Source organism: Xiphophorus hellerii, chromosome 14, assembly GCF_003331165.1.
Source record: "Xiphophorus hellerii strain 12219 chromosome 14, Xiphophorus_hellerii-4.1, whole genome shotgun sequence".
Classification (NCBI taxonomy): Eukaryota; Metazoa; Chordata; class Actinopteri; order Cyprinodontiformes; family Poeciliidae; genus Xiphophorus; species Xiphophorus hellerii.
In genome coordinates, this window is record NC_045685.1 from 13,126,878 (window position 1) to 13,151,620 (window position 24,743).

Here is a 24,743-nt window from a genome sequence, read left to right on the forward strand (position 1 = left end):
AGAACGAAACAGCTTGGAAACAGTCCTTAATGTAAGGATGCCAATCTGTTTTATTGACGAGAGGACGCGCCGCAGTATGTCTGAGAGCAGCTGGGCCGCAGCCTGAATTAAGGCAACCATGTACCAGTAAAACAATAAATGATCCAAAAGCATTAAAAACCTCCTTAAGATGCAGTTGGTTTGTTTCGTTTAACGTGATAAATGCCTGTTAGTTTGTTGAATTAGTCCCACATTCCCATCTGCTGTACTGGAAGTACATGAACAATGTGTTGAACTTTTCCGTAACACATTTCGATATCGTTCAACTTTCCAAAGTGACTCACGCGCCAAGATAACAGCACGCAAACGCGCGTTGCAACCAAGCTCATTTGATCTAACCCTGCTGTGGACGGATGATACGAGAGCAAATACGGAACACTTTGTATGTCAGATTCCTTCATGTTGTTTTTATTGGGTCCATTAGGCAGCTGGTTGCAGAGTCCCTGAGGTGTGTGTGTGTGTGTGTGTGTGTGTGTGTGTGTGTGTGTGTGTGTGTGTGTGTGTGTGGGCTCCGTTAATGTGTTTGTTTTTCTCAGAGCTCTGTTGAAGTTAATGATGTCACCCTTAATTGTTGCACAGAGAAACACACTTCCACCTCTCAGAGGAACAGGTAGGTTTAGTCGACTTTAAGTACGGGCTCGCCATGCGGGTTGTCTTCGATTAGTGGCAAAAACTACCACGGATTATTGCATTGTGATATTTGTCATAGACAATAAAGTTTTTCCGGTTTAAATACAAAAAAAAAAAAAAGAAATTAACTGAAACCAATTCAACCTGGAATTAGTGAGTGAAAACCTGCATATAATGCTATTACACACGCTATTTGGATGCCATTTGGAAAGTAACCAATCAAAGAGCACCGTTCATTTTCCTTGACGGTGATTGGCTGTGCCCGAAGGAGCGGGGATAAGGAAGTCTGCGGACGTTAGCTTGTTCAGCAGTAGAACTAAAACTGCTTCCAAAGTGCATATTCATGCACAATGAGATATATATTTTTGTTTAAACTATTAAGGCAGGTCATTCTAAGCGTTTTCAGACGGGGGTTCAAATATTGATTGATTGTACCTATTTATAGAAACTTAACTCCATGAACACCTGTGGCATAGAGGATAATAAAATCTCAGAACACCAGTTCTCTAATATTTAAAAAATGTGGCTTCTCTTTATTTTTTAAAAAAACATGCAGTTTTTTGTAAAGTTTTGTTTCATCTCCCCGTTATCATTAATGTACAGTACTTGCTCACTGTTTAAACACCTCAAAATAGACTTCCTCCTGTTGGAACGGAACCAACATCTTCAGAGACTGGCTAATGTTTCACCATGGTTAAAGATTAGACCGTCTCCCTGGAAACCGTATTAGGGGTTTTTCTCCTAAAAGGCTATTATTCCATGTAATGTTTGCCGTTTCAACATCCAGGTGAAAGTTATTGTTGCTGGTCGAAACAGTGACCGCTGCCTTCTCATAGGACTTTGAAGGACCGGAGAGCAGTTTTGGGTGAAGAGGAATCCGGGTGAGTCACTTCAGAAGGTCGCTGCTCTGCTTTGGGTCAGAGGTGAATCAGCTTCCTCTCTGTTTTCTAAATGCCCGTTACAGAAGAGAGAGTGTCCCTTTCAGTCAGACAGGGTTCCTACACATTTATGAAAAACAAAATGCACACTTTTCCAAACTCGTATTGGCAGAGATCTCAGTATGAATGCAGGAGTTGCTAAGGATGAAAGAAAGAATGGAAGGATAAACATTGAGGAAAGAAATAAGGATGGTAACATAAAAGGAAGGAAGGATGAAGGAAAGGAATGATGGTTGAAAGGAAGGATGGCAAGATAAAAAAAAATGGAAGAATGAAAGAAAAATGGCAAGATGAAAGGATGGATGAAAGAAAAGATGGAAGGATAAAAAGGAAGAAGGAATGTAAAAGGATGACTTAAAGAATGGATGGATGAAAGAAGAGATGGAAGGATAAAAAAGGAAGAAGGAATGAAAGAAAGGGTAGTTGAAAGGAAAAATGACGAGATAAAAGAAAGGAAAGATGGCAAGGTGAAAGAAAGGTAGAATGAAGGAATGGAAGGATAAAAAGGAAGCATGGAAGAAAGAATGACAAGACGAAAGGATGGATGGATGAAAGAAAAGATGGAAGGATAAAACAACATGGTAAGGTGGAAGGAAGACAATAGGTGCTTGAACTGGTCCCTCTCCAGAGTCCAGTCCTTCTTCCAACCAGCCACAACCAGAGACAGGATGCAGGCGATCAGCCTGGCATCGTCATGGGAACCTGTGGCCTGAATAATTCAGTGCCTGGGATAAATTTACAGCCTGCGAAGTCCTGCAGAAGACAGATCAGAGCTGTACCTGCACACTTTTATGTGCCTAATGGAGGGATTTGTTCCGCTGTGGTTTCACTACTCCAAAGAGGTGGACGCCCTTTGGTTCTATGACGCGGTGCGAGCTAAAGTAAACACGCGTGTATCAGGAGTCAATATTTGCCGCTGCCTCCTCTGCTGCTTTTCTCATGCTCCACACCGCCGTCCAGCAGCTTTCTGACGGCTTCGACACCCTGCAACCAAACTTAGTGTGTTTCCACAGCACCTTGAGTCTACAGCCAAGGGCGCGGCGGCGTCACCTTCCGTGACCTTTTTGACTAAAAAAGAAACGTCCCCGTCAACCACCATGAAAGTCAATCCACCGTGTTGTTAATAATTTAGTCAAATAACGACCCAAATTAACCGCTTTCTCCTCGCTGCATTTATCCTTCTGTCTTAAAGCCCGCGTCCTTTACTGAGAACATGAGCTCGTTGCGTGGGTGAGCCCGACGAGCCTCAGAAGGTCAACGGAGACGGAACAAAAAAACAAAAGAGGAAAAAAAAAGTCAAGGCTTGTTAATCCTCCGTCTTGTGCTCCAAACACACCTCTTCTCCATTATCTGGAAATAACATGGTTCGAGAGCTGAAGGTCGGCTTACTCGAGATGAGCAAGACAAATCATCTTTTCATTAGAGCACGAAGCAGAGAGGGAAAGAGAGGAGTCCCTCCGAGGGTGGAGAAGGTGGAGGGTGAAATGAGACAGAATGGAAAATGAAGATGGATGGCTCCATCAGATCAGAGAGAGAAGGTAGCCTGCAGGTGAATGGACGCAGATCCTTAATAATGCCGCCTCTCCGCAGCGTTTCTTGCGTGTTATTTTTATCATCTTCTTTATCCACAGCTTTAAGATGGATAAACCCATCCTGAATGTGTGCGTTAAACATGAGGCAAAGCGAAGTGACATTTACAGAGAGAAATATGCAAGAAAATGGTAGTCTTGAGTTATGACTCACTTCTTAAATTATGACTCAGATGGTTTCTTATCACAGTAAAAGGCAGAAAAAGTTTTGGTTTTTTTAATTTTATGGACCACAAATGGATCTTCTCTGGTGACTAATAATCACTACTAAAAACATCACATCCACTCGTGACGTGGGCAAGAATTTCAAATCTATGTTGGCTTTTCAAGATTTATTTTTGCATGTTTCATTTCTTTATGATGGAGTGATGACTCCTTAAAACCCTAATTTTGACCCTCCTTCTGCCCATTTCTTACATTTCTGCAGTTGACTTCAAATGCATATGCTATTTACACTAAAAAATATTCAGCTTATGGCATTCACGCTGCAATTTTTGTAGGAAGTGCAGTTTTTCTCTAGTTTGACTTAGAGTTCTTTATTGAGACAAGACAGAACAAAAAAAAAAAAAAACAATATAATTAGATAAAAAATAAAAAAAGGAAGAAAAAAAAAAACTGTAAAAACTTGATGAAAGATGGTAAAAAGCACTTTGAGTTCATGTGACAGTTCTACAGGAGGTGACATATCCCCGGTGGATCTCCTGGTGCTGCATCAGTTTGTTCCAGCTTCCTGTTTTAGAACAAGAGCTCTGTCTCTGCCTGCGTCTAGGTTTCTTTTATAATTTAAATTGATATAACACACAAAAATGCTATATTTTATTATTCTACATATAAAAACATATATACATACATCCGTCATGGAGCACTTTGGTGTGTTGCCATAGTTACTGAAAGCCCTGGCTCAAACTCAGCTCGTAGCATCAGGCTGCTGTCCCGCCTCTGAGCCAGGCACTGTTGGAACTCTACTGCAGGAAGGAAAAAAAGACACATGCAAATGTTCTTCCTCTTTTGTCCAGCAGGTTCTCAGCAGCAGATTCTACTACCGGTGGAGCAGTAATAGGACAAGATCCCTTCTGGATCTGTTCGTCCCTCCGAAGTATGAAGAAAGAAAGAAATCTAAAGTGCCGAGATGTTGGTCCTGCTCTCCATGTGGAAAACTAGGAGGGAAAGTTGCTACACATTAACATACTGAAAATATGCCAAAAAAACAACAACAACAAAAGACTAGACTAAGTTACCTGAACTTCTATCACTCCTCTCAGTCTTCTGTCTTTTCCTGTCAGGAAAATGAAAAAATTGAATAAATTATTTTCTTTCTTATTATTTCTGTCACTGTGCAGGTTTTATTTCTCATCCTGGGAATTTTTCCTTTTTTCCTACAGCATCAGCATGACAAAGCTAAAAGTTAACAGCAGGGCTTACGGTAAGGAACTGAGCAAACACGGATGTTAGTGAGCACAACGTTTCCCCCCCCACTAAAACAAATTTGGTTAAGGTGTTGATTCAGTCTGATGGATCTAAATCAGGTTGTTCTAAATCCTCCGATGGTGCCTCTCAGATTAGAAGCTCTCAGCGTCCGGATTAAACTAAAGGACAGAAACAAACACTGAGGTCCTGCTCAACAGCACAGCCGTTTTACATATCGGAACTACGTCACACCTGGACAAAGAGCTTACAGTTCCTTCCACAGAGAGAGGAGGAGTAAAAATAACCTCAATTTACTGCGGCAGCGCATCCTCAAACTGAAACATGTAGAAAAATCCAAACTTTAATTGTTCTCACAAAATTATTGGTTGGATCAGAGTGTTGGGGAAACTTGATCACAGCTCATCGTTTACATCAGGGAGCACAACGCCACTCTTCAAAATGGCGTAGTCAAAACTAGCCACTCTAAAGCCAATTAAGGAAATAAATGCAAAATACGTTTTTATGTTATACATCTCACACAGCATCAATTACTGTCGGTAGAGCTAAACATTTCTACCTCTGATGTGTTACTTTGCAACATAAAAGTTGAATTTCTGGGGGTTATTCCACAAGTGTTTCTATCACAGATAAATAATCATAATTAAACTATCAGAAAAATCTCCAGAACAGCTCTGTGCTCCAGACTTATCCTGGCATCTTCTCTTAATAAATTTGCCACCAGTTCTTTTTCCTCACAAAAACCAGATTTTGTGTACAAAAACCTTAATATGGTTGTTATAGAGACATGGTAATCCCAAGATTTTTACCTTCTTCACCTTCCTCCCCATGGTGTGTGAAGAGCAGATAAACATGGATCCATATCACAAGTTGCTTGCTAGAGTCATTTAAACTTTTCAGTTATTGTTCTGACTGTAGTTGAGGCCAAGTTTAACAGTTGGTATGATCTTTTGCCTTTCCTATTTTGAAGAACGGGTTAACAGGAAGTAATGGGAGTACCAATTAAAACACCCTGATCAACTTATGAATACATTTTCTTTCCAGAAATTCTGATTCGTTAGAGGCCAGCATCAGTTATTTTGCTAAAAATATTCAATAGTAGGTCTTTCCCCCCCCCCGTACTGATTGATTTATAACATTTCCAACCTTAAGTTTATTCGCTCTATTTAATGAGTTGTATTTATTTATTTATGCTAAGATTTAAAGACTGAACTGAAATTAATTGTAGAGAGCTCTACCTTTTTACACAGGATATTAGAAGAAGAGATGCACGACAGAGTTTGACCGAGACGGAACCAACCTTAGGGGAATGTGTCATGACTTTGCTGTTGGAGGGGACGTCTGCTGACGCCGAGTGGTAGCTGCCTTCAGAGTCCAGAGTGGTTCGCTCCTTTCCTGATTTATCACACTTTGTCACACGAAACCTGAAGAAGAAAAGAACGTTAAAAGTTTGCCAACATTTACGGTTTGTGGCCTAAATGAGAATGTCATTAGAACCCAGCTTCAGCACTCACTCCACACTAAAGGTTTTCAAAGAGTGCAGCCTCTCGAAGTTTAAGAACTAAAATGATTTGATTAAAAGGGTCCAAACAACACAGAACGGACTTCCTGTTGATTTTGTAACATGTTAGTAATGGGATGCTGCCAAGAATCCACAGAAAAATGAGGATCAAATCAACACTATGCATGATGGACTCTGCAGCCACAACTACTTCCATCTATTAGAGAAAGAAGCCTAATCTTGACGCTTCAATCATCAGTTCTTACAAAGCCAATTATGTAACTTTACACTTCTGACATAGATGATTGGAAAAAGATGGTTTATCACCAAATTTACATGTGCATTATTAAAACGTACGCGACGTGTTTCTGACCACACCACATCAAGGTCAAGAGATGCACCAAAACTTCAGTTATGTTCAATTTTTCTAAGTAAAAATGTTGCAAACCCATCATTTATCTTCAACTACAGAAAAAAAATAGCTACTTTTTGTACATGTATTAATATTAATCGAAATGTGCAATATTCTGATTTTAGATAAAGGCAAATGGGTAGTTTTATGTTTTAAGAAAATCCATCACTAAACGAGTTCTTTTATGAGTTAAGGAGTTTACCCACCTGCCCACAGAGAGGACCGTGACTTGACTAGGACGGCGCCTGATTGACTTTCGTTGCGAGGGCCTCTTCATCAGCGGCAATTTGTTCTCGCCGGCGTTCACGCCGCCGATGGTATGCAGCTGGCTGAATGGGAGCTTGCCTGCTCCTGGAGGCGACACCGGTGATACGGGGGTGAGCGGTGGGGACCCTGCACTGAAAAACAGACCGTAAGGATTTATAAAGGAAATGCACATACTTCAAACTAAAACCAACATCCTGGTATTTCGGGAATTTATCGCAGTTCATGATTTATATGGCAGTAAAAGTCCCATTTGTTTAAACGCCTCTTCCTTATCGCCGCTCTTTGATTCAGTGCCACTTTCCTGTCTTATTAGTCAAACATCCGACATTGAAAACTCTCCGTGAACCGTTTACATTTATAAAGGTTTCCTCACCTGGTAAACAACCCGCACACTCTGGAAATTTAGCTTAGGCGGGGGGAGAAGTTGAGTGATGCATTCAAGAGCACCAGGAGAAAGATGAGGACATGCAGCGGTTGCTATGGTAATTCATACTTGAACAGTCAGAATATTGTCATTTTAGACGTCTTACGTGGACCAATGCACAATAAAGCAAATATATTTGACACGTCGACCAGCACGGCATTTTCAAACCCTTCGGTGGTGACACTTTAGTCCAGCCTCCAGGAACAATAATTATTAAAAAGAGATCAATTTTCATTACAGATACTGCAAATGCTTAATGAAAGGAAAACACTGACACGGGCAGCTTTGAGAAATTTCCCAAACTAACCAACAACTTGCTTTCAATCAGTCTCGCAGAGAAAATTAAAGCTTATTCAGTAGAGCGGCACTTCCTCTATTAAAACCCATCACCGCTGAATGACACATTAATATTTCATACCTCTAAGCAATTACTGACAAGCTCCCTGAGAACCAGCCCTCATTGATTTTATTTAAGGCAGAAAAAAAAAAAAGAGGCAAGTTTCTCTTTGCAGCAGCGAAAACTGCATCATGACATATGTAGTTTTTGTAGTTTGCTTTTTTTTTTTTTTTCTCTTCCATTTTTTTCTTTTCAATTTAAAATTTATCTCTGGACTCCAGAAAGAGGAGCTAATTAAGGCCATGTTTCTCATCTTTTTGTTCTCCTACATGTTGTTGTCTTTTATGACCCTGGAGAACAGCGGCTTGTATTGTTTGCACACTACTGTGGAAGAAACAGAGCAGCCTGATGAAAATAAGCAATGCGGAGACTCGAACATTTTGAGCCCACTTTCACTGAAAGAAAACACAAAAAAAAAAAACACAGAACGGCTGGAGAAAAAGGAGGCGAACATGCTTAGCAGGATTTGGTTGATGGGTTGAATTAGGTTTATTAGCTTTTTTTTAAAATTGCAAAAACATAAAAAGGGCAAGGGACAGATTGTTTTATGCAAATACCCAGTTACATAATACAACTTATTAGAAGTTTATATACACACTCACACTAATTAAACTGAGAATAGGTTTCCCTAAAAACTTGAGAACTTCAGTCAAATTCTTGTTATCGCAAAAAAATATCACAACACGCTGTGATGAGCCCGTATATCAGCCATCTGTAGTTCACGGCACTACAAGCTACATCTGGAAGAAAAGCCAAAGAAACTCTAGACTAGATGGGATGCTTTGTAATCCATATAGTTGGCAGACATTTTTGTATTTTTGCTTTAAAAAAAAAAACTTTTCTTTAAACTAAAATAAAGGATTTTAGTTTACTGAAGGACATACCTCCATTCTATAGGTCTGCCAACAATTCTGTACAAAAACAGAATTTTTGTACAAAACTAGAGCATCGAAAATATTTTTTGTGCAGGTGTATAGTTGGGATGTACACCTCCACAGGAGAGGAAAAAAAAAAGGATATGATGAGGTGAAAGCTGACGGAGACTGACGGATGCAGGCAGCTGGTGAAGGAAAGTTGAGAAGCAAATGTGGGAAGGAAGATAGCACAGCCTGGCCACACTACAGTCACACTCCTGCTCGTGGTTTCCCTCTATCCCTCTTTTCCTCTTCTTCCAAGTCTCTGTTTTTCTGTCCGTCACCCTACGCCCGTGTATCCTATAAATCAACCCCAACCAAATCCCCTCTCCTCCCCTATCCACCATCTCTAAGTGATCCGTTGGAAGGCTGCCCGACCTGGCAGAGAGAAACAGAAAGATATGGATTGTAGCAGCCAGAGAAGGAAGGAGCCACTACAGAGAGCAATTTGGACAGTAGGAAGCAAGTGAATGGGAGAACAAGGACTGGAAATATGTGAATCAAGATATCTGGAGGGAGAACTGAAGAAGGCAAAATGCATGAAAGTAGCTTGGCGGAGAAAAGAGTGATGAATGAGTAGGACCTCAGGACTTTTGCAGGGCCAACGCTCCCGCAATTTATTCACCCAATCAAAGAAAGCCTTTCTCCTCCAAAACAGGTTTCCTCTACAACAATATGAAAGGAAGATAGAAGCAGAGGACAGACGGGGGGGAAATATACTCCCCTAATTCGATTTACAGCTACTACTGTCACCATCATATCTTCTTCCAGTGCGTCCATTTTCTCATTTCCCTTCTTCTCTTGTTAGCATTTACAGATATCAGAAAGACGACCAAAAAAATGTTCGATCTGAGTCATCTCTTCCCATCAGCTACTCTTCTTATAATTAAGGATCATCTTGTACTAACAAGCAGAAAGCTTTTTATTTAAAATGCCAATGTCAAAATGACCCCAATAAAGGTCTAGATCAGAGCATGAATATTGGATACTTTTAAATTATTTTAATAATCTGAAGGAAGCAAAATACAAATACAAATTTGCAGCCACGAATCCATGTAGATAAACATTTAACAGATTTCTTAGTAAAAATAAATAAATAAATAAATAAACTGCTACTTTGAATTGATAATACACTAAACATAATCACGCAAACACTCCCAATTAAATCAATATTTCATTAATCCACTATGTCTAAAGTAATGGATGCTGCAGATGTTTAAGGCCCTTTAAAATGTTAATTTTGTTCTCCTTTTTATCTATTTAAATTCCCAGTCCCACAATGCATTCTGGCTAGAAACCCAGCCAGAACAGCTGCATACATGGTTTAATAATCCCACAATGCACTGCTGTGGGACACTACGGCATTTCGGGAATATTCTCAGGCTGCTTGGCCTCTATCAAACTCTGCCAATCTGGAAAAGAATCAAGAAAATAAATGTGGCCTGATTACTTTGAGAATTCCTGTGCTGCTCATAAATGTGATGGTTGACTTGGAGAGGCTTAAAAGGAGGCATGTAGTGCCACCTGGTGGAGGAGTCCATTTAAAGCACGAAACCTCAGAGTTTAGGATAAAAAAAATAAATAAAAACAAATCACAGATTTTTTGTAAACATGATATACTTACGTGTCTAAATCAATGCTGATGTTGGGAACCATGGCGTTCAGAGCATCAGAGTTTGCTGAGGAGGAACACAGACAGTCATATGAAAACAGATGGAAACACATGCAGCAGTAGAGTCCAATGCAGAGAGTGGTACAGTATCTTCAATGGCTTCTTCAAAAAGTAAATGTATTTAAACAGAAAATGGCAGTCATGCAATAAGTGCTGTAAAAAATAAAAAATTTAAAAAAAAAGACTTCTGTGAGAAGCAGAAAAATCAGCTCGGGGAAATAACATTTCAATTTCACACAATTCAGAACAAAAATCAAGTAGAGCTGACAACTCAGATTTAGATTTACACATCTTAGCCCTAGACACACATTTCAATCTGCCAGGCCTTGATGTGTGGACCACATTTATCATAAGCATGCAACATCATCTCTGAACCAAAAGCTTAAAAAAAGAGATTGGGAAAATAAGATATGACTTGGTAAGAGTTTATGAAAATCTGTAGTGACGTCTGACTCAAAGTGCTGGCCTTCGTCTTCTCTGTGAACCATCCTCCTGTCATAAAACTACCACGGGGTGTTTGGTTTGGTTAGTCAGTGGTGGGAGGGGTAGCTGTAGCAGCATAAAAGTACAATTTAAGGTCACTTGAGGGCTTTTAAAAGAAACAGAAAAAGGATTTTTATTTGTGAATTGTATAAATGAAACAAAACAGAAAAAAAGAAGGTAAAATTAGTTGGGAAAGCACTTAAAATAAAAATAGTCCTTGTGCATCTATTACAATTCTGTTATAGTATAATTTATCAAGGCGAGAAAAAAAAATCATCTGGGATAAAATGAACAGCAAAGTAACATCCTACAGTCAAACATGATCGTAGAGTGATGGTCTGTTCTGTTGCTTCAGGACCTGGACGACGTGTCGCAACTGATGGAACCATGAATTCTACTTTCTACCAGAGAATGAAGGGAAATGTCCAGTCATCAGATTTTGACTCAAGTTCAAGCACACTCTGATTGGCCCCCAAAACACTACCATTTTAACAGGTTTCAGAGTGGCCTAGTCAAAGCACGCTGTTAATTCACTGCCAGTTTTCTCAAATGTTTAATGGCAGTAAGATATTAGGTATAGGGAGCAATTACTTTTTATATAGAGCGAGGTTGTTTTGATATTACATAAATAATTCAAATAATTTTATTTGGTCTGATATTAAAACCCGCTTCATGGCCTGGAACATTTATGTCCGACCAAAAAAAAATAAAAAATAAAAAAATCTATAAGGGGTTTCACTGCACTATGTATTCTCCTATACATAATCAAACTGTAAGAAATTTCTGAAATGGATGCCTCACACTAATGAATCAATGTGTGGTAGAGAAAAAGGCAGCAAGAGGCAGAGGAGCAACTCACCTGGAGTAGGTGGAACATCTGTTTTATAAACTTCAGAGACCATTGATTGCTATGATGGCTCACTCATATATTTGCACTAAAGCAAGGAGTTCAATGTTAAAGCCTGCTGCTTGAACCAACTAAAGATGCAACACTAGAATGTAATTGAAGATGATGAACTAAGAGAGCTGAAGAATCTTATCTGAATTGAATTCTGAGAGCTCAGTGCGTCTGTGAGTGTGTGTGAGGGAATTGCCTGTAGAGGGCAGCATTTCCCTTTGATTTGGATACCACCGAATGCTCTATGTCCCAGGTTGCTCCTTTTCATAAATGTGTTGTGGATATAAATAGTGTCAAGGACTATTCAGCTTTCCACTTCCTTTAATAAAAGAAAAGAAAAAAAAAAACTCGCAGTGTGTGAAGTTTTTGAAATAGCCCATGTATTCATATGCTAATGTGTCAAAGAGTGAACAGTTTCTCCCAGGAAACCCGATTCCCCGTATGTGGACAATGAGGCAATGAGTCACCGTTAAAGGAGTCCAACACTCGTGGACCTGATGAGTCATTTTGTGAAACCACTAAAGTCAACGTAAAACTCGGGACTACTTACAGAGGAGACAATAACGCCTTTCTGTATCATGCGTTATGTTAATCACTGAGAGAGAAAAGTTCAGAGTTCAAGGCCATTTATTTTATAGTACATTTTCAGCAGCAGGGCCATTCAAAGTGTTTCGTGTGATTAAAAGGAAAATAAAAATAATTTTAAACATTTTTAAAACAACAGGTTGAAAACCAGACAACAGTTTATGATTATTATTTATCAAATAATGCAGAGTAGACTTGAACCAGAAGATGCGAGTGGTCTGGAAAGTTAATATAATAACAGGTCTTGAATGTATTTTGATGCTAAGCAAAACTACATAAGACTTTAGGGTAACTTTAGGGTGACCTAAAGTCACCCTAAAGTCAGTGGGTGACTTTAGGGTGATGTGCTCCATCTTCCTGGTTTCAGTAACACGAGCAGCAGTGTTCTGGGTTTTAGGCAGACCTGTGAGGAGCCTATTGCAGCAATCGACTAAAGGAACACTCATGCATGAGTTTCTCAAGATCTTGTTGGGGCTTTAATACTTTAATCCTGGAATTGTTTCTACAGGTAATAGAAGGGCGACTTTGTACTCGTCTTTTGGTCCAAAAATAAAAACTGCAGTTTTGAAACGCACGTCAGGCTGTGTATGAATACGGATTTACAAAGAAACGGTACCCATTCGTAGCCAGCCACAGCACACATTTATTGTTTTGGACCCAGCTTGATGCATTATTCTCTGATTTAATCACAAAGTAGGATTCTAAGCATAGGATGTAATGACAAAAATCCTAATACAGACGAACATATGATAGTTGTATCGTCAATCACTGTTATAATCAGCTGCTCATGAAGCTCGTCACAGGCATTTATCCACCTTTTAAATTTTTTGTGTTTCTGAATTGGGTTTTGAACATGTAATAAATTTGCTTTGCCCTCTAAATACTCTGGGTAAAATGCGTCTTAAATGAATCTTCCCCACTGACACACATTAAAACATTTTTTCCCTTATTATTTGACCGCTGCGTGCTTGTATTGATAAATCAGACAACTTTGTCAAGTTCCTCCATGTAAGGGTAGTTCACTTCAGGACAAAATGCAACCACTGGTTGGTCAGTTTCTGACTGTAAATCAAACGCTCAGTAAAGGTAACATTTTTCGCATCGTCTGTTTACTGTCAAGAAGAGGAAGAAGTCAGTGGGACACATACCTTCATTTTTCATGATGCATTGGATAATATGTCCAACTGTGTCGTCGTTTTCACTCATGGTCTCTTGCCGATCTAGCAGAACACAGGGAGAAAATTAGAGATTTGAATATCTGATTATATTTTAAAAAGACATGAAATAAAAACAGCTAATATATAATAAAAAGTCCCAAAAAATATTCCAGCCAAAAGTGGAGAGAAGAGAGAGAGTAAGTGAATATGTCAACATTATAAACCAACATTACTTCCTGAAATTTGTCTGATCAGCACTGCTTTCACCAATATCATCATCTCAGTTTCTGGTATTATGGTGTATAACAAGGTTTCACTTCTTTTTACAGTTTTAAAACCACATGTTTGCCATCATGCTGTTGCTATAGTTCCAAGTACTTTTAATTGGGTGCCAGAAAAGGTCCTAGAGGTTTTCCCAGTTGCTAGGACCATAGAATGATGCACGCTTCCTCTTTTCCACTTGTTGCTGCACATGGAAAGTGAGGTGGCTGAAGATACCTGAGCTTTTCCTTCATTTCCCAGAAAAACAAACTAAGATGCATAAAATTATAAACATACAATAAATCATGATGGAAAAGATTAAGGCAGTGAGATTAGTAGCTATTATTAGCTATCCAATTATGTAGTCTGAATAATTAGCCCACTTATATTAGCGCATCATAATTGTGTTACAATACAGAGACCAAAATAGTATTTAAAATCTAGTAACTGTAATAGTCAATATATTTTAGGTGTAGGAGGAAAAACAGTTATGATCTTCTGTTGTTTCAGTTTTGTCCTCAAGGTTATAGCAGCGCATGGCTAATACAGAATGTTTTGACAGAATATTAAACTATAACCTTCATAATCTAATGACAATTTCATCCATTCCAAAATGCACATGTTCAAATATGTCGTGGGATCAAATACAGAGACATTTGTGGGACTGGCTGTTCTTGAAATACAAGGCAAGCACTGACGATGCCAAGGAAATCCTCAACAGGAAAAAGGACGTCTTTCCAATCCAAAGGCGGAAGAAAAAATTCATACATAGGCAATATTTTGTTCTATTCTCATAAATATTCTTTTAAGATGCTCTATGTTTCTGCATATTTACATTAAATATAAGAAGCCACCTGAAAAAGAGATCGCAAAGCCATAGCTACAACCAGTAGGCATTCTTGCTCATTACAAGTTCAGACTGCTTTGACGAGAATGGGATGGTTAATGGCTGCAGGAGGAAGTGTTGCAGAGATCAGAGTTTTCACTGGCTGGATCAAGACAGAGTCACACAAACTGTGTTCCTCTTCACCCCTATATCCCATTCCATTTATACTATGATATGTTTTCTATGTTTGAAAAAAGGAAACAGCAAAAAATAATTATAACCATAATAGTCAATATCATATTGTTTTATCAATTTTCTGGTTAGAAAAAGACAGTTGGATTTTTTTGAAATATTTGAGCAAACACTTTGATAACCTAACGCTATTGTGAAACCACAACAGTCCATGCCTAGTCCCACTCCTAAAAATGCAGTGGTGCACCTCAATTTATTGCTCCCTCAATGATAAAACATATTGTATAACTTTATGGAAGGACATATAAGCAGGAGACATGGTCTTAGTGCAATAAAAATATTAATGGCGTCTGTAAATGTCATCATGCTATCAGATAGATGACAAATTTTGTGTATTTTCTACATTGAGTCAGTGATCAGATGAGGCAGTCCTTAAATATTAGTTCTCCTTGACTCGTATTTCCTGGATTCCTTTCTTGAATACTTCCTCTCATTTTCCAGAGTTCTCATCACCAATTTCCTAGGCCATTTCCTGGCGTGACACAATCCTTGCCAGGAATCTGCTTTGTTCGCAAAAGATGCGTTTTCAGAGGAGGCGTGTGGTGGAACAGAAGGCACCAATGCTGTGGGACAGGACCGGCTGAAGACAAAAGCTATCCGTCTGTTTCAACACGTCATGAAGAAGGTGGGGCTTTCCAACAAAGATGGCAGGTGTGCAGAGAGAAATCCACTGGAACTACAGCAGAACAGACACCATTTACACATTTTTATGTCCAGTCAACATGATCCAGAGCTTCATTGTACAGAAATGCCTTCAACAGGTTCACAATAGGAGAATGGGTCAGTGAGAAGAACCAGCACAGGATCTCAGAGTTGTGTCAAAACTGACTCCTTCTTACCAAATGTCTCACATCTGTGATGAAGCCCAGATATACCCAGCTATCGAGACTTTAGTTCCTTTTCCTTTACTAGAAGTGAAGGGGGAAGCAAAGACTTGTTTTTGTTTACTGATGTACAGCAGATTGTGTTTCTTTTTGAATAGAGGCAGATACCATGGAAAAGATTTAAGCAAGATCTAGAAATCTGTAATTCAACACTGGTTGGTAGAGGTTTTTTTTCCCTCCCTCTACCTCACTGAACACTCCCACGGGAAAGTCGGAGTACAAGTAATGCAATTGCCGACAGTCTTCCTGGTTGCGTACCTTAAAGGAACAGACACCTTTTTTTTTTTACACCTCCAACTGAGGAGAAAGACTAAATTTAGACAGAGTGCTCACAGCTAAAAAAAAATCTCTTCAATAGCAGTTCATGACAGAGCTTTGCAACCAATTCATCACCCCCAGGCTTCACATTTGACATAAAGTCTCATTATGATCTACATGTGGAAGCTCTAACTTGTGTCAGTTTCACAAATGTAATTGAAGCTTGAGAGTAGTTGAGAAAAGACCAAAGCACCCTGCACCCTTGTTGCTTCATTTCTGGCCCTGCTCGTCTCCACCACATGACTGGAAAGTGAAGAAGAAAACCTCATGCATGCAAATCTATGATTCGTTTGGAAACTAAGGCTAAAAAAAAAAAAAAAGGAAAATCACACTCCACACCGAGTACCTTTTAGTACTTCAACATGGACGGTATATTACAATTTGTGTGCAGATGCAGTGCAAAAAGGGGGGGAAGAAAAAAATAAAACATAGCAGCTAAGCTAATATCCAGTTTGTAAAGAAGAAGGTTAAAAGGATGAATAAAATGCATCTTGCTGCTTAATAAGTATGCTTCGTAAAAAGCAACATTGAATATATGACTGTTCTAGCACTGCATCAGAAGTAAAAACGGAAAATTAACCATTTCTGTCGCTGTTAGAAATAATGCGCTTATTGATCAACAGGTTTTGGCATAATGGGTAGATTATAGATGGCAATAAGAAATAAAAAATAATGCACAAGACAAAATAATGAAAAACAACTAATAAGAGGTACCTACAGGTAACCTACGTCACAAGTTTAATACAATTGTCAAGCTTTATTTCTTGAAGTTAAAGAAGTTTAATGTCTTATTGTACTTTGAACTGATGTGGTTAAAGAAATCATTGAAAAAAATGTATAAAACCAAAAATACATTCCGACCTTTTTCAGCATATTTAGACATGTTGAGATTTCATAGCAATTTTACTAATGCTGGGAAAAACACTGATTTATTCCTACCTAAAAATTAAAATCCCACAGTGGTGTTTCCCATCAAACATACTTATAACATAATTACTTAGCAATTTTATAGGAAGGTTGCCCTGTTTAAACCTCATATCTGTAGTTTGGTAGGTTCTTGACTGTTAAAGTGAGAACCAACACCGCGGTGAGATCCACAGATCAGTCCAAGACCTTACGATTTTAGCAGCGTAGGAGTCTGGCAAGTGATTTAAATACATCTCGAAAGAATCAGAAATGATCATTTTAGCTAGACGGAAAACAGTCGACAAATGGCGGACATTTGAAAAAAAATTAAATAAAACAAATATCTGCAACATGTCTTTTATTATTCTGGGATCTCATCAAAGGCTTTCTTGTAGAAATCTCAACTTGTAAAACCTACAACTTGAAATCGAGCCAGATTGAAGTGATTGTCCTGTGAGCAATCATCATGCAAGATCTTGACTCTCCAACACTTTGGAGTATTCTGACAGGAAGAGGTATGGCAGACTCAGAGCAGCAACAGATGTCAAGTTTCTGTACTCCCTGCCATCTTGACTTTCTTTTCCATTTTTCATGTGATGACATGCAGTTTGTCTGTTCATGTATAGTAGGAGTGGCCAGACATCTGGCTCAAGGTCTTTAAGGCTCTAACCGTAAAAACCTGGAGCTAAAGCTCCTAGTTATAATAAAACCCACTTGCTACCAAGATCTTTGAGTTGTTCTCACTTGCCCCACATTGCACATTTAACTGGGTTTTTGGTTCTGAATCTTGGCTTGGTCTACTTTGTCAATTGATTTTTTTTTGGCTTTTTGCTTCACGCCTGCACATTCAGTCTCTGTCATGAGGATGCCGGTGTCCTCATGGACCCACCGACTTGCATCCAAGGATTGTCAGTTAAGGGGTTAAACATCCACACCTGTCAACACTAATGCTCACACTTCACATTTAAAAGGATTTCTGGCCAATTGATTTTGGTGAACATAAGTTTAAGAAAATGCATCTAATTGGCTACAAAAATTGGTGCATCTCTTCTTCTGTCATTACCTTACAGGCCTGTTCTGTTTGGTCTTATGATGGTCTGTCTTTCTGCCCATCCCATTCCTACTGGTATGCAGACAGAAGAGGTTGTCAGTAATCAAGAAAATTTTAGACTCGCAGAAAGTAGCGTGTTGCTTACTATATTTACTCTGACAAATACTGGGTGTTGCTGCTGTTTTTCAAATTTCTGGAAAAGATCAGTGTCGGCTGTTGTACTACCACAGCACAAAGCATCAAGGCTCGTCGGCACCCTAATCCTTTTCAGCTTTGCTGTTCATCTGCCCCATTGTTCAATACAAATGAACAATGTCTTTTTTTTTTCTACGAGTAGTTTTAATCCTCCAGCAACCGCCTACAGATTTGATTCTCAATATTGTTAGGCAATGTGTCGGGTTACCAACAACGTAAACGTCAAACTGGTGTTCACTGTAAAGGCGGCATAGGGAATGTAACGCAACCTGTTGCGGTACAAAGCGCAATGATGCAGCAATTTGACAAGGGATGCCAAAGTAATTTGTGTTGCAAAAAAATCAATGAAGCAAAAAGGAGAAGTCACCATCTAAAAAATTATGACTATATTTTAATTTTGTGAAAACGAATCGTAGGGTGTTAACTTAGCCCACAGAGGTAACTGCTCCTAAATATCCTAAAATCTCTTTGGTAATTATTCATATAAACTACTTTTAACAAAGAAGGCAATCAAAGCCAATTAAGCATTACAGAAAAAACAGAAAGTGAAAGAAAATAGAACAAAAAAACCCAGAAGCTGTTCAGACCTCGTGCCACTACCCGTTATGTATGATGCCCTGTATTTGTTCGCCACTTTACTCTGTCTGTATAGTCAGATTAACATCAAAACGTCAGTAACTCCACTCATAAATTTCAGAAATTCAGTAGCCTGATATCTATTCAAACATCAGTGATTCAAAACGCAAGTAAGCTCAGACAGGAAAGATGCAGACAATAGGGAATGAGTCAATAACCCCTGAAAAAAAAACGATTTTATTTAGAGAAACTATTACTTTTACACCAAGGCTGTTTTATAAAAAACTACTGAATTTTTCTTAGATTTAATTATTTCTCAGAGAAGACAATTGGCACAGCTTTCTGTGATCTAATCAAAATGATTGTGTCTGAACCACAATGGCCATTTAAATCATTTCATTATGCACTGCAACACTGAACATATTAAATCACTAAGAATGAAACTGGAGATGAATCAATCAGTGATAGAAGTCAGCCGATCTTTCTACAATAAGAGAGCTACTCTACACCAGGCATCCTCAAATAAAAGTCCAGTGTCCTGAAACTTTTAGATGCATCCCTGGTTCAACATGCCTCAAATGGCTGAGTTACCTCAGTGCAGTCAAGTTCGCCAGAGTCCTGCTAGTTACCCAATTATTTGACTCGTGTGTTGAAGTAGCGATACATCTAAAACCTACAAGACACCGACATGCTTTTAGAAGGCATAAACGTATCAGTATTTTTAAGCTATAAAATCATTTTTTTGTTCCGTTTGGTTTACTGTACATAGCAAAACAGGCTGTGTGCATAAATCATGTAAATATAAATATAAATGTCTCTCTTACCTCGTCGTTCCATCTCCTCGTCACCATCCTCAAACACATCATCATAATCATCGTTGTCTGACTGAGCGGTGGTGAACCGGTAGCCCCTCTTCTTTAGCACGTGGCAGACCACCACCCCGGTAAGGCCCACAAAGAAGAAAGCCAGCACTAAGGCAAAAGCTAAATAGTTTGAGCCAGGTCCTTCACCCTCTTTATCAGTATTTGTGGTGTTCGCTGTGAAAAAGTAGAGGAGGGGGGTAGGGGAGGATTTGGGATTTTAAAGCAGAGAATTACAAGACAATGCAATCAGCAAGAAATATATGAATTCAACACATCTGGCAGAGATTTTACCTATAAGCTCATATTCGGGAGGGGGGAGACTATTTTTATCCTTCAACTCTCCAAATCTTTACAGAGAGTGAAAGACCAGGCCTGTGGTCTCAAATCCAGTTTACTTGAAGCAGGAATGTTTATACAGTTGAAACCACATTGAAACATACTACATGAAAAGACAAGCTTTTCCCCCTTACCGTCAGACATTATATCAGACTAAAATTTGTTATTTAGGTCTGTTAGGATTTTTTTATTACTTTCGGCAAATTCACAAGTTTATATATAACGTCTTAGTAAATGTAGAAAAGATTTTAATCTGTAAAAGTCGAGCTTCCCGTCACAAATTTTCTACAGGACTGAGATCAGAGCTTCATGGTAGCCATCCTATCTAGAGGCCATTTTGTAACTAATCTGGCTAGACTCTTACGGCCATTGTACATTTGGAAGACCTATTTGCGCCAAACCTTCAACATCCTAGCTGACGTTTTGTTACTTTAGCATCTTTTTCATATATTGTCTTGATATATTTGGACGTTTCCATGGTGTCATGCAAGGTAGCAGCATGTCTGAGGTTTAAAGGCATAGCAATCTCAGTGTATGTAAACTCCTTCATTTTACAGTTGAAGGATTATTCTGACATTTAGCTTTCCATAAGACAAACACAAACATTTGATTCAACTGTATGTGATAGAGTAAAAAAACTTTTAGTACTGAAGCTTCTCCCCGTCTCTAATGCATACAAATCAAGTGAGCAAAACCAGCAAAAACACACAAGGGGGCTTTTGTCTGCTTTCCTGTCCACATCAGTGAATGGATGGCATAGTCAGGGGGAATAAAAAGACTAGGTTGGCACTCACAATTCAGACCAATATCAATCAGTAATTGCAAGATCCTGACTCTGCATTTAATTTGAGACGTGCCAGAGCACAACATTAAGATATTATACTGTCCCACTACCCACTCATGTGGCCTCTTCCATTGTCCCAGCCTCCTGCTGCATCAGACTGAACACATTGAACATTGTCTGCTCACTGACCGTCTTGTGACCAAATGTCTTCATGTGCTTTTGTGAAGAAATGAGTAGCTCACAGTACGCAGGCTGTTCAGCCACGACCCTTAAAGTGCCCAACAATCACAGATCAGTTTGCACAGGTGTCAAACTCTAGTCCTGGAGGGCCACTGACTTGCAACCTTTAGATGTGCCTTTGCTGCGCCACACCTGAATAGAATAATTAGGTTATTAGCAAGGCTCTGGAGAACTTATCTACACAAAAAGGAGGTAATTAAGCTATTTCATTCCAGTGTTTTGTACTTGTGGCACATCTAAAAACTCCAGGACAATGGCCCTTGAGGACTGGAGTTTGACACCCCTGAGTTAGAGCAATAAAACCACGACAACAGACATGGGACACTGGATGAGAGGGCTATTTACAGAGGACTTTAAGCCAAGCCAAAATAAACCTAGCCATGTATAAATCCAGAAAACATTGGAAATCCCAATTTCAAGCTGGAGTTCTTTCAAAATGATGTCAGTAGAAATACTTATGACAAAAAAGAAATGTCTCAATCCTGCAGGCTGCATGTTTCATAACGGCTGTGGCCAGAGAATATCACATTTCTTTTGTAAAATATTTACAGGTATGTCTCTACACCAAGAAACCTGAGATTATATAGTAAAAAGGAGACTCAAAGACATTAACCTCTATGCTTCATTCAGTAATGCTGCTGCGTTTAGTACTCCTTCAGTAGAAGAGAGTAAACTGTTCAGCATCAAGTTAAAAATCCATCACTCCCACTTTATAGCCATTTACAGAGCCTTCTAAATGTACTTACATCTCTTAAACGGTTCCAGATGTTACAGCCACAAACCTTGAAGTGTTTCATTAGGATTTTTATGTGATGGACTGAAACAAAGTAGTGTCCAATTGTGAATTTAAAGGAAAATTATCATTTTATAATGTTTAAAAACACTTTATGCGGTGGAAAGCTGACACTGTACCCCAAACACATCATCCCCACAGTGAGAATAGCGTTGGTGGCATCCTTCTGTGTGGATGAGTGTTTTCAGCAGTGACAGGAAAGCTGGTTGACAGACAAATACAGAGCCTCTGAAATGCAATTTTTCCCCAGCTGTTGGTCTTTTGGGAAATGTCTCCATTTACTTTTCTTTTTTTTTTTTTTTTTCTTCTTTGCAAAACAGCTCACGTTCATCCAGAAGACTGGATGGAGAGCACCTAAATATAGATTTTTAAAATCCTACCACCTACTAATCGGATTTAGGTCTGAACTTTGACTGGGCCAGTCTAATACATGATATGCGCCATTGCATTGGTGAGATGCTTCAGTTCTTTTCGGCCTTCAAGTGTTTCTCTCCATTTAGCTCCATTCATCTTCCCATCAGCTCCAACCAGCTTCATTGTCGCGGCTGAAGGATCCCCACAGCACGATGCAGTCACTACTGTGATCCATGGCGTGATGCATATTGTCAGTTTGGCATGAATATTGTTTATGTTCTTCGGAGATCTCCAGTCATAACACGACCTCTGGTAGAGTTATTGTTACCTTTTAAAAGGCTTTTTTCATTATTCTACCCAGATAATGTAGTTTATTCAAATCAGATTCAGTTAAATGAGGTTGAGCTCGATGAAGGTCTCTATAAATTATAAGATATACATAAACTGTACGTAGAATAAAGATTCATTCTTGTTGGAAAAAAGCTAAGGAAAAACAAAAACAGAAAAACTGGTGCGACCGTAACCATACACACATCAACGTCAGCACTGGAACGGAATAAAAGACTCCATCTTATTGTGGTTTTCTGTGTCCCAACACTCAGGAAATTGCAAAAGTATAGTTACTGCAACAAAACCTAACCTGATTTAAAAAAAAAAAAAAAAAGTATAGTCATCGCCCACAACAACACACGGGGGATTTTTTTTGCATCTTGTTAGAAGGGTTTAAAACATTTTAAGAATAATCCCTGGCTTTAAGTCTTACAGGTAGTTATTCTAGGAAATTGTCTGCACCAGTCATTCTCTGCCATTTTGTTATGGTTCCCACCCCCAAACAAAATATGCATTTGTGAGTAATGAACCATATTGAGAAATAATGCAATTGTGACATGTTTTATAAATACTGCTGTATTCACATTTCCTCAACAGAACTCTTCCTCATCCCTTATTACGATGTTTACAATAATCTATATGAAGTTTAGGGTCTAAGGACCAAGGAAGTGATGGATTATTAGTTTAGAGTTTGTGATTACTAGTCTTAAAAAGGTAAATGTGAATTTTTTAAAAATCTTAAGTTTAAATTGAATTGCTCTGGGGTGAAATAATTTAGCTAGTTCATTTGGGATTTGTGATCCAACTCAATAAAAAGTACCAAAAAAAATTATTCTTCCTGAAATCCTAAATTTGTTTGGTCCAATTAGGCCTCTACAATAAAAGAAATAAATCTGTTTAAGGGGTTTTATGCATCTTTAGTTGGACTCACAAGCTTTACAGGCCTTTCTTAGACAATAAATTGTTAAAAGGGGGGGAAAAATGAACTCCAGAAAGCACACTGCAGAACAGAGCTATTCAGTTACAATCCTACTGGATAACAAAAAGCAGCAGGGCTTCAAATGGAAATATTGATGTTTTTGTTTGGCGTATTCGCTGAATGCATGAATGACTATACAGCTGCCAAAAACAGATTTTCTATCAACTAAACAGCTCCAAACTACAAAACGGTTAGTTTGGAGTCAATAATTTTGCAGTTTTTCCAAAAAGAAAAGGATCCTATTAGTGTATAATGAGAGAGAAATAACTACTTCACCAGTGGAGTATCGTTGCAAATCCTTTTGACGTTACAGTAAGACTTAGTGCTAATGTTATTATTTAAATGCTACATTAACAGCAGAAAGTGTTACATTGACTTATCTAAAATGTGTTTTTATTTGGAGGGCCAACAGTCTGAACAATGTCTATACATTTTCAATCAACACAATGACAGTCAGATGTTTTGTGTTCCTCGTCATACAAGTGAAACCGACACTCGAGCAACTTCACTACACGCCGGTTTTTCTAGCAAAATATGTTGCAACGTCAACATAAATACACGATAGTACAACAAAGGTGTTTAAAAAAAAAAACTTTAAGGGAAATACATGACAAATATCACTGTCCGTGCCAGCACTAGACCGCGTTTCAGCCACACACGAAACCGGAAAAGCGTGTAAACTTACTTGTGATAGGATTAGCCATTGAAAGACCCGAGGCTGGCCGTTAGGCTGGTGGAGGGGCGACGGTTGGGTGTCTTCTCGGAACCAAACTCTGGACAAAACTCAACCAAAGGAGGGAACGCCTGCCCACACCAACATGTTTCCTGCTCTGTACTGAGCGGATACGCCCTGTTTAAACTCGAACCGCCTCCGACAGAGAGAAGCAGGCAGCGAACAGAGCGAGAGGGTTCACCCCCGCCACTCGGTTTTCGTTTTATTTAAAAATCCAGACAAATGGCGGCTTTTATCGAGTCCGAATACGCAGACTCGTACGGAGCCTTCGGAGCCCCCTAGGGGACATGTGGGATTTTTTTTTTTTTTTCTTTTGTATTCCCTTGCAGTTAATGTGCAAATACATCCTGGTCTATTTGTGTACAGTCACAGTGATAGCAAATCCCAATTTAAAATTGCACATAAGTATACCTTAAAAGAGCCTCATACATTCTTTAAAAAATAGTCCAAATAGCTTGGATATACAGTACAGACCAAAAGTTTGGACACACCTTTCTAATTCAATGGGTTTTCCTTATTTTCATGACTATTTATAAGGCAAGAAATCCCACTTATTAACCTGACAGGGCACAAGCTATGAAGTGAAAACCATTTCAGGTGACTACCTCTTGAAGCTCATCAAGAAAATGCAGAGTGTGTGCAAAGCAGTAATCACAGCAAAAAGTTGCTACTTTGAAGAAACTAGAATATAAGGGGTATTTTCAGTTGTTTTACACTTTTTTATTTAGTGC

The 24,743-nt window shown here is 38.8% G+C and overlaps 1 protein-coding gene and 1 long non-coding RNA gene across 2 annotated transcripts; both read right to left on the reverse strand.

Annotated features, from left to right (window-relative positions):
- Nucleotides 1-3,513: 3,513 nt before the first annotated feature.
- On the reverse strand, nt 3,514-24,134 carry rell1 (RELT like 1). The gene is made up of 8 exons (XM_032584053.1): nt 23,965-24,134; nt 19,425-19,637; nt 13,323-13,394; nt 10,161-10,215; nt 6,741-6,932; nt 5,922-6,045; nt 4,435-4,472; nt 3,514-4,353 (listed from the first exon to the last, which is right to left on the reverse strand). Exons 1-7 carry the CDS (start codon nt 23,981-23,983, stop codon nt 4,455-4,457), a joined length of 693 nt encoding a protein of 230 aa, XP_032439944.1. The 5' UTR covers nt 23,984-24,134; the 3' UTR covers nt 3,514-4,353; nt 4,435-4,454.
- On the reverse strand, nt 13,652-19,418 carry LOC116733264 (uncharacterized). Its single transcript, XR_004341986.1, has 2 exons — nt 15,510-19,418; nt 13,652-15,346 (listed from the first exon to the last, which is right to left on the reverse strand). It is a non-coding gene; the product is annotated as an uncharacterized LOC116733264 (long non-coding RNA).
- Nucleotides 24,135-24,743: the final 609 nt, after the last annotated feature.

Excerpts from the sequence above, each read along its gene's own strand:
- rell1 (XM_032584053.1), bottom strand. Across the intron at positions 13,395-19,424 it reads CGAGGAGATGGAACGACGAG|ATCGGCAAGAGACCATGAGT; the intron begins GTAAGAGAGACA and ends GTGTTCTGCTAG. Across the intron at positions 10,216-13,322 it reads ATGCATCATGAAAAATGAAG|CAAACTCTGATGCTCTGAAC; the intron begins GTATGTGTCCCA and ends GTTCCTCCTCAG.